This window comes from Etheostoma spectabile, unplaced genomic scaffold (genome assembly GCF_008692095.1).
Source record: "Etheostoma spectabile isolate EspeVRDwgs_2016 unplaced genomic scaffold, UIUC_Espe_1.0 scaffold376, whole genome shotgun sequence".
NCBI classification, from domain to species: domain Eukaryota; kingdom Metazoa; phylum Chordata; class Actinopteri; order Perciformes; family Percidae; genus Etheostoma; species Etheostoma spectabile.
The window spans coordinates 212,291-223,079 of NW_022605594.1; the positions used below are offsets into that span (position 1 = coordinate 212,291).

Below are 10,789 nucleotides of genomic sequence, written 5' to 3' on the forward strand. Positions count from 1 at the left end.
ATAAAATCTAACTTTTTGTGACATATTATACAAATGTCTAATCTGTCATTCAATGCCTTTTGGAGATTTTTACATCTTTTCTTGGCTTCTTTACGCACATTAATACAAATTTTTACATGGGGTGCCCAAACATTCGAGCCCTACTGTCTAACCCTAGTAGGCTACTATAAGCCCTACTATAAGCTAGGGGCCCTGTCACTCCTAAAAAAGGAAATAGGACTAACGGTGAATGAGTGCTGTACCAAGGTTTCTACTGGTTTTACCAAGTTAAACTTAATATAGTTTAATACCATTATGAATGAAATTCAAGACCTCTACCATGACATCAAAAACAAAGTCAGAGTCCAGAAGCATTGTCTAAAACAATTCCCTGATTTCCTCATTGGCATTATAGGACTGGTGTCTAGATTGGCTACAATATAAGTTGTATAGGGCAAGGCGAATATTGATTTTATCAATTAACTCAAATGTGTAGTTAACGTTGTTGAAAATTGTTTTTCTCCTCATCATTCGCTAACGCTCCCCTCTGGGCTCGGAACTACGCTGACTGGGCTTAGCCCTCCCCCCACACGTGCCATAAAGATAAACAACAACATGTCAGCAACAAGGACTAACATTACTTCTTTTCTTAACTAGTAGTTTCATTACTTAACAGTGATCTCCTCCGAATTGACCGGCAGCTCGCGATGCTCTGTATCCGGCCCACAGTCTCTTATTCTGGGATAACTAAACCACCATTTACCGCTGACCTGACGGAACACCATGCGGAGCCCCGGAGCCGGCGTTGAGGAGCTCTGTTGCGGCTCAACATATCTAATAAACGCTACTGATATAACCGAGCTGTGCTGGAGGTCGAGAATTCAAGAATTTTTTTGTGAAAAAAATCTGTTATTTTTTGGGCCACATCACCCAACCCTAAAGTTGTATGTGTGTCTCATTTGTAGTCGTAATATAATGAATTATATTTGGACTAGCAACAGAAAGAATTACAACACCACAGAATAAAAAAAAAAAACATTGTAAAGTGCTTTGGGAACATTTAAATGAGCGTTAGAAGTAGCTTTACATAGGAAAATAATGTTTAAAATTACAGTATTTAAAACCTAGAACACAATACTTCAGCGAATTAAAGACTTTTTAAGGCCTAAAAAATGTGATATTAAAATTTAATTTTTTTAGACTTTTTAATATCCCGCGGAAACCCTGTCTACATGTGGATTTCGAAATGTAGTCTTGCATTGACAATCATGTCTCCACAGCGCTGTGGAGCAAGATTTAGCCAATCCACTAACACAGTCCTGGATAGCTGAAAAACAGTGCTGGTCAGCGCTAATCTCTGGTCCTAAATACGGTGGATCTTTATGGTCGCAGAAAAGAACTTGGTTTGGTAGAACATTGGCACCAGCAAAAGAAAACGCCACATACAATTCTTATAACAAAGTTAAATGTTCACACAACACAGTAACGTGAGCTAAATAAATTACCTGGATACAAAACGTAATTTGATTTTACCAGTAAATCGACATGTGTATTTTGCCTAAATCCCTCCCGGCCAATAGGTCCCAAAATGTCCCAGTTAGAGAGTAAATGCCGTAAACATATTCTTTGTAAATTGTTTTTATTTATTTATTTTTTTAATTATTTCCCGAAAGAACCAAGCAGGCCTGCCTTGTTGCGTGATCCAAATCTTCTTCAAAACTTGCTGTTCATCGAATTGACCAGAGTTTAGAATGTAAACACAATTATAGCGGACATTGAGGGATATCTGGCAGAACTTCTGCCATGCCTTACATTAGTCAATCCTGACTATTTGAAAAGTAACACTAAATATTCTGAAAAGTAACTAATAAGTTTTTGAAGAAACTTTAAGTGTTACATTTGAGAATGGACTAGTGTGGTGTTCAGATAACATTTTAGTTTTTTTTGTACAAATCAGAAACTAGCTTATTAAAAACCTTAAAAACTAAACTTTTTTTTGATTCAGCCTGAAAAAAATTTGCAAAATGTTTTTTGCCCACCCCTAATCCCAACTCCTACGCACATTAAATGTGTTAACTAGAGTTTGCACCTCAGTCTTCGTATAAAAGGGGTGTTATACCCCTACTGGTTTCCACACCAACTGGTTTCCCTATGTTGTGTTCACCTAACAGCTCCCGTTGTGGCCTGCCACTGTCACCAGATTCGTCTCACAATCACAAACATATTCCTGGCAATTTTCAAATCGTTTACCAAATCTATTGCCGCAAAAATGTTTGTTTAAGTAAGAACCACATCCCAGCCACCTACAAAAAAATAAAAGACAGTAGATGGTGGTGACAGAGGCAGGCCACAACCAGTCGGTGTGGAAACCAGTAGGGGTATAACAAGGGTAGTTACTGTTGCTACGCCTGTCCTAGTGCAGAAAATAAGAAGCTTACAATGATCAGTGGCTGTTTTGAGCAATCCTTGATATCAGACAGATTTGTGGTCACAGACACCACGAATTTAATATGTTATAATACTGAAGTTGTTTGCCTGAAAAGTAAGTACATGCCAAAAAGTTAGTGTTTAAGTCAAAGTTATCACTTGCAGGGAATTTGCTGCACCTTATTCTACATGCAGGCTTAGCCATTTACAGTTGAAAAAAAACAATGTTAAATGCAAAGGGTGGCAGCACAGAGAAAAGCAGAAGGAGATAGTTAGGAGGAACAAGGATTGTGGGTCACTAAATGGATCACTTACGGTTTCATCTGTACAGATGGAGTGGACTTGGGTGCCAAACATCACAGAGGTAAAGATGAGGAAGAGGAGACCCTCAAAGCACAGGAGTATGAGGAGGATGACTGTTGCTGGAGGAGAGAAGGAACTGCACTCTGGGAGATGAAAAGACATGGAGGAAGAGAAATGAAGTGCCAAAAATTGTACACTACAATAAAAACAACCAATTGCACTTTACTGTTAACCCATCTGCAACATTACAATTAGGATGTTAAGCAGTGAAACAGTTATCTCAACAGGTGTGTCCACTTGTCAACTTTTGAGGGTGTTAATCAGTTAAGAGGGAAGGGTAGTTGGTAGTAGGCATGAATTATAAGACCTGTATGCAACGTTAACGGCGGTGCCCCGTTTATTCGTGGGAGTTGCTCAGTGGCGCATCCCCCCAAAAAGTTGCCAAGCTCCAAGTTTACTTCCGTTAGATGTGGCCACTGACCATGCGCAGTAGTGTTTATCTTGCTGGCCCTGCCTGCGAGTTCACATTCGTCCCATAGACTTTACATTATGGTGACATCACAGGTTTTAAAATCACATTTCTCGGCTCAATGTAATTTCACAAACATGGCGAAACATCAAACATCAGCACAACACACTTTTTGTGTCACGTTGCTGTATATCAAAAACCACATCGTTTAAATTGATGATTTTCGGCAGGCTTACTTCTTGTTGCCAGTAGGTGGTAGAATAACTGTAGCTGTGTCTGATGGCGTCATACCAGCGTGACAAAGGCTGTCCCATTTCATTTTTTTTTTTTCGAAGGCTCATTCAAAAGCAGCCCACAAATGTGGCCTTCTTTTACAGAATTCTGAGGATGTTGTAGCCAGGATTCCCAGCATTCATTTTGGCATTCAGCAGAAAGGCAGCTGACAAAGTTCTTTTTTCACCCACAATTTTTGTAATATTTCATCATTAAATTAACTTCTGATAATATTTCAGGCAAAACATTAACTGTGTAGATGTCAAATATAGCCATTGTTATAAAAATTGAACTGGCTTGTATTTGAATTAGAATTAATATTCCAGTTTATAAGTATTAGTATTGTAATGGTAACATATCGCTAAGCGTTATTTGCTTTTCCTTACTGTTACATAAATACATATTTTAGAGTATCTGTATAGCAGATAAATAAACAGTTGCAACGTTACATAAAGTGGTAACGTTAATTGAGACAAAAGCATATGAATGTTAATTTGTTTATTGGTTCCTTTAATACACAGGGACAGTTCACATTATGGCTGTCAGGAAGCTCAACACCCTCCCTCTCTCCCTCCCCCCTGCCCCCAAGAACTCTGGGATCTGAAGTCCCCCATCAGGATCAACACCGGCAACTTTATAATAAAGACATTCATTACTACTATTTCTAGTCACCGTTCCATTATCTTTTATTTTGACTGCAACTATGCATTACACTCCCAACCGGCCCCATCAGACACCGCCTATCAAGAGCCTGGGTCTGTCTGAGGTTTCTTCCTAAAAGGAAGTATTTCCTCGCCACTGTCGCACTAAATGCTTGCTTTTGTGGGAATTACAGAGTATAGTATAGTACTTTTTGTACTTGTAGCGCCCCCTAGTGGCCAATTAAAAAATCTGTGTGGGGGACCTCCAGATAGTCATGGCAAACACAAATCTAAAGTTGCATTGATAGCATGGGCGGCTGTGGCTCAGTGGTAGAGCGGTTGCCTACTAATCGGAAGGTTTGTGGTTCAATCCCTGGCCCTGCAGTCCCATGTCGAAGTGTCCTTGGGCAAGACACTGAACCCCAAGTTGTCCCCGATGCGTGTGAAAATGTGTGAGTGTTTATCTGATGAGCAGGTGGCACCTTGTACGGCAGTCTCTGCCACAGTGTAAGTGTTAATGTTTCCTGTATGATGTAAAAGCGTTTTGAGTAGTTAAGACTAGAAAAGCGCTATATAAATACGGAACATTTTATTTGGTTAAATTGGTATTTTCAAAGTTAGCTACACAAGTTTGATTGTGCGTAATATGCGCAATTTTTATACAAATAATTCTTTTGATAAATTTTTGTCAGGTCAGTCTGGAGATGCTACGTGCCAAGTTTTGTGCAGATCGGTCGCACAGGCATAAATGGGCGTGGCCTATATCAGGATACTCAGTTTGATCCATGGAACACGATGATATATGGTTTTTGAATGTGTGTATGGTCTGGGAGTTAAAAAACCAAACATGTTTTTTTCTGCTATAGTGCCACTTAGTGGTGAAAGTGGATACATTGCTGAACCGTAGGTCAATGCAGGGTTAAGGACCAGTCCTGAAAATGACACCCTTCCACCATGTACAGTGGGAGGGTGCCACCGTACATGGGTTCCACAGCCATACTGTGTGAACCGCGTAGCTTTGCAACCCAGTTCCTACAGCCTCGGGCTTGGACCTTTAGTGATTTTAATTCCTATATACATAGCTGAGCAGGAGTCCCTGGTGGTGGTGCTGGGCCTGGACAGGGTGACACATTAAAGACCCAAGTGTCTTTGTCCAGGAGTGGGACATCATACAGGGTATAGGTGGTCTCCAGAGGTTTTTTGGGATTCATCTCTCCACCGGATCGTCCACAGAGTCAATTGGCTGCCATGTCACTATGATGTGTAATAAATTACTAAAAGACAGAAAATATTACTTCACAGCTTTATTTCACACTTGATATCTCTTACCATGAAATATTTTTAATAGGCAGCATTGTTACATATCTTCAACATCCGACACGGAAAACATTACAACCAGTTATATTCATTGTTATTTACTGAGCTCCAAGACCGTATTTCGAATTTTTATCTGAATTCTCAGTATTTAGCATGCATAGTCCTTAAAATCAGACAAAGTACTTATCATAGGTGTTTTTGATATCCATGTGGATGTTGAAAAAGATAGCCTTAGTACTACTTTCAACTCATTATTAGATTCAACTGGTTTCAGTCAAAGTGTGCATAAGGCCACACATTGTTTTAAGCACATCCTTGACCTTGTGCTGACACCTGGCATTGAAATTGAGGATTTAATAATATTTCTGCAGAATCTGGTATTATCAGACTTTTTTTTTTTATAACTTTCAAATTCCTACTACCAGACTACACTAAATTAGACAAAAAGCTTCTACACTAGATGCCTATCTGACAGCGCTATTGCTACATTTAAAGAAGATATTCCTACAACATTTAACTCAGCAACTCAATGTCATGCTTTAATAACAGAGGGCCTTTATGTTAACTTTAGTCCCTCCCAAATTGATAAATTTGTAAACAGTGCTACGACCTGCCTATGGAGACTTTAGACTCTATTGCTCCTCTCAAAAGAAGATGATGAAGGAAAGGACTAGCACCTTGGTATAACTCACAAACCCGCAAATTAAAACAAATCTCACAAAAACTTAAAAGTACAGTTGTGTTCAGAATAATAGCAGTGGTTTACCAAAGTGAATAATGCTTAAAATCCTTAGAATAGCTTTTAATTCCATAATATCAATGCATTGGGAACACTGCACAAAACTGTGCAAAGTTATTGTGCTGGGCCCTATACACCTCCAAACTTCATTATCTAAAGATAGAGCTATCCAGATAAGCCCTGTCCTCCAGCACTACTGTCAGAAATCTAGGAGATATTTTTGATCAGGATATATCCTTTAACGCCCAAACCTCAAGAACTGCATTTTTTCATCTTCGTCACATTGCCAAAATTAGGAACGTCCTGTCTCAAAACGATGCTGAAAAACTAGTCCATGCATTTGTTACTTCTAGGCTGGACCACTGTAAGTCCTTACTGTCAGGTTGCTCAAATAAGTCCCTTAAGACTATCCAGGTGATCCGGAATGCTGCAGCACGTGACAAGAACTAAGAAAAGCGATCATACTTCTCCTGTATTAGCTTCTCTGCATTGGCTTCCTGTAAAATTCCAGGATTGAATTTAAAATCCTTCTTCTGACTTGCAAAGCTCTAAACGGTCTAGCACCAACATATCTAGAAGAGCTCTTAGTGCCTTATTGTCCCACCAGAGCACTATGCTCTCAGAATTCAGAGCCACTTCCTAGAGTCCATAAAAGTAGGTTGGGAGCCTTCAGCTATCAACTGTGGAACCAGCTCCCAATCTGGGTTGGGAAGCAGAAACCGTCACTACATTTAATAACCTGAAAACTCTTCTCCTCTTTGATAAGAGCTGCTCTCGCCTCTCCCTTTCCATTTGTGTGCATCATGTCCCAGAAATGCTTGTTACTAACCTAGTTCTGGCGAGTTTACAACAAGATCTGGTGGCAGCAGTTGTCGTGGTCCTGCTGCACTGCTATACCCTGCTGCATCCCGCTACGTCCACCTATTCTCTGCTATGCCACACTAAACCTCGTAACTACTCGTAACTACTATTACCATTTGTAGTCATTGTTCCATTACCTTTATTGTGCCTATTATTGCCACTGTGCACCATACCCCCAACCGGCACCGTCAGACTCCGTCTAACAAGAGCCTAGGTCTGTCTCAGGTTTCTTCCTAAAGGAGTTTTTCCTCGCCACTCTCACACATATTAATTACTTATTCTTGGGGGAATTAGTAGATTTGTTGGGGCTTTGTAATTTAATTTTGTAAATAATATAGAGTGTGGTCTAGACCTACTCTATCTGTAAAGTGTCTCGAGATAAATAAAGTTGAACTGAAGTTCTGCAAAAAAAAAATTTTAAATAGGAATAATAGCTTTATAATTCTTTATTATAACGCTTGCCTGTTAAAAATAACACCTCTGCAGTCAGCTGGTTACATCAGGGAGCACCACTTACTGCCTCCAGATCAATCTCCCCCTCATCCTCTGCCACATCCTTCTTAGGTTCATCCTCCAGGACCATAATGTCACCAGCCCCAAGGCAAATGTTTTGGAGGATGACACACGATATTATGATCTAAAATGGTTAAAAAATGCATTCATAAAACATAATTTGGAAAATGTATACCTCATATATACATATATAACAAAACACTTGTAAGTAAGTACTTACGTAAGGTACAAAGGAGTAGTACACCTTCAGCGCTTGCAGTATGGCCCGGAAACCTGGTCTTCATCAACCCAAAAGCACGCTCTATAATAGAGCATGCCCAGGAGGGAGGGATGCTGAAGCGCTGGGCTCCCACACCTTGTTCAGGCATCCTGTTGGGAGTGATGAGGAGGAGTGGATTTTGGAGGCATGGGTAACCTACAGTCGGCAAGGAGGAAGTGCCCTAGAGGATGGTAGAGTGACCACCGGTATCACACACAGGGCCACCTGGTGGCTTGATGCGGACATGGCAGCCGTAGATTGCCCCAGCTGCTTTCCTGAAGGCTCGGTGTCTCGCCAACCCTGCAAACCCATGAGACATTGCCTCCAGGTCTTCTGGGGGTCTTTGGGAGGTAGATGATCTGATGGCGAATGGCCAGCACCTCCTCAGTGACTGACAACGATGCGGTGGATCGAAGCATCCCAATCACTCTGGAGACCACACTGTACGATGTCCCATTTGCCAGCAAGAACAATACACCAGGGTCTCGATAGTGGCACCCTATCCATGTCTCTGTGCCTTCTCCTTTTAAATAAATATAATTATTTTGTAAGGAAGAAGCATGAAACTGCTTTAACGTTAATATATTAACATTACTGTTTAATCTAACTACTTTCGCCTATCTTATTTTACCTCTCTTTGGTCTCCTCGCTGTTTGGCCCCGGTAATCAGCTGCAGCTGTCAAGGTTGCTAGGCGAAACGAGCAGCACTTCGACGCAAAGAAAAAGCCGGAACCGTCCATTGACGTAAACAAGAAATGCTCCGAAGACTAGACAGTCTCATTTTGGAAACCGCTGGTTCGGCCTTCGGGGGACTTGAAGGATAAACTTCGAAGGTTCCGACCTCCGAAGGATGCAGCCCCTGAATTCATACTTTGCATGTGACGTCACAACTACTAGCTGGTGGGCAAGAACATCAGTCTCCTAGCAACAAAACCTAGTAAGATAATCATTTTTCCAGGACGTCGCCAGTTTTACTTTACAAAAGTTGGTGATTTGAAGTGAAAAAGACATGCCTGATAGTGCGATTGGATGCACTGACTGTAAACGTAACTAACAGACTCAGACATGCACACATACTGTACAGATGCAAAGACACACAGACACATATACGCAGCACAGACACAGACACACGCAGACACACACAGACACACACAGACACACACACACACACACACACCACACACACACACACAAACAACACACACACACACACACACACACACACACACACACACACACACACACAGCAGGCCCACAAAGCAGGCCCAGTAGAGGGAGAACACAGTTAAGTTTCATTGCAGTGAGTTGGAAGAAATAGTAAATAGCATACTTTTTATTTAGCAAACAATGAAAACGGGTCCCACAGTCCCGAACACCACACAGGGGTTAAGGTGGTAATGGTCATGCGGTTCCTCTCGTTAGTCCACAAACATACAAAAGACATGGCAAATTTTATAGCAATTTTTTTACAAAAGCTCCAGCAAAATCGGCATTTTGGGCCACAACAATCTCAAAAAGGCAGCGAAATCCTGGAGGGACTGGTTATAACAAAACAGATAACAACAGGTATTGCAACCATTTACAAATATAGGCTACACTGTAATGCTGGCTGCACAGATTATGTAGACCCTTACGACTGACTGACACACTATTAAAATCATACGCTGGACGCTTTATTAGTCTTTCTACATGGTTTAGTTAATGATTGGGATGTAATTCATTTAATAACATTTTAGTGTAGGCAGGGTGTAACACTACGTATTCAGATGAAGATTTCATCACACAACGGAACAGATTAGGAACCCTTGAGTTACAAACAACTACCTGTTTTGCGACAGTAGAATTGGACACCTAGCCAAGCTCACACCGGACAAAAGCGCAAAAGCTTTGCAATTCAGCTTTGGCAAAGTCTTTTTACCTTTTTATCGACCAAATTGCAAGTCAATCAGGTTAAAACTCCGGCTCTTTGCTCATTCCCCCCTCTCTCTCTCCCCTTTAATGTCTTCAGCTGTCCAAACAAATAAAGGCCTAAAAATGCCCATAAAATAATCTCAAAAATTGAAAAGACAAAATAACGTTAGAGGGTACCGCCACTCTTTTCCCTCCCTTCCTCTCGCCCGAGACCCACCCACACAGCTACAGCCTGCAGTTTAGTGTGGCACTGACTTACTCAGATGGCTCCCTTTCTCTGTCTTTTTTTAAATGAGACGGGAAGCGGACCTCAAAGTCTAACTTTACTGTTAATGAAAGTAAACAATGAGAAATGTTCTCCTCGTCTTCAAATGCTATGAATGGATACTGCTGCAATGAAATGCTTTGTTACACGGTAACCTTGGTTATATATGGAACGGTAACCATATGGAATATGTAATGGCGGATAATTAGTCTCAAACGTGGACATGTTAAGCATGTCTCCTTGGATTAGGGAGGCACCAAAATCATGGTTGCAGCTGTCGCCATGGTCGTATTTGAATATCTGCATTCCTCTGCTGCTTCGCACTCCCTTAATGCGTTGGACTCCGATCTGCACCCACCACTTGTCTGGCTGTACTTGCTGTGACCAACCACGGCGATCGTGTGTCCTCTGGCTTCCTGCGTGCCTTCCTTCCTTCTGTTCTCCCCTGGTTAAGGCAGTGCTTTGCTTTCTTTTGCTTCTCGACTGTCTCTTTTACACTCTTCTCGTTCCTCCCACAACTGCCCTCAATCAATCATTAGTCCAGGCACGTTCCACCCACACCTGTCCTGAATCAGTCCATTAATCTGGGCAGCGCTGCCAATGTCAGAGGAAGGGGGCGGGGTCTGTCAATGACTAGTTGTGTGTAAGTATTTAGCCCCACAATAAACAATAGACCCAGAATAGTCAATGATTAAAAACACACATGCAATTTATGAATAAAAACACACAGGGCACAAAAAAAAGTAAAACACATGCCAATCAATATGAAATAAATGGCACAAAGAGGTTTCCAACATACACGACAGATTAGGGATGAGCGAGTACAGCATTA

General features: G+C 41.2%; 1 protein-coding gene and 1 long non-coding RNA gene across 6 annotated transcripts in view; one reads left to right on the plus strand and one right to left on the minus strand.

Moving 5' to 3' along the window:
• Positions 1 to 10,789, minus strand: part of LOC116686439 (palmitoyltransferase ZDHHC3) — a 146,818-nt gene that overhangs the window by 58,925 nt on the left and 77,104 nt on the right. For 3 of the 5 annotated variants that reach the window (XM_032511451.1, XM_032511452.1, XM_032511454.1), the window contains one exon: positions 2,722 to 2,852. The exons of 1 other annotated variant lie outside the window; for it this stretch is intronic. In XM_032511451.1, the coding sequence (XP_032367342.1) occupies positions 2,722 to 2,852 (131 nt within the window). Of the gene's footprint in view, positions 1 to 2,721; positions 2,853 to 7,429; positions 7,647 to 7,742; positions 8,305 to 10,789 lie in introns of those variants that run through there. One more of the 5 variants, XR_004331255.1, reaches the window with a different exon arrangement.
• Positions 7,142 to 10,789, plus strand: part of LOC116686441 (uncharacterized) — a 7,189-nt gene continuing 3,541 nt past the window's right edge. Inside the window, exons 1-2 of the long non-coding RNA XR_004331256.1 lie at positions 7,142 to 7,153; positions 7,500 to 7,502. This is a non-coding gene — a long non-coding RNA (uncharacterized LOC116686441). The remainder of the gene's footprint in view (positions 7,154 to 7,499; positions 7,503 to 10,789) is intronic.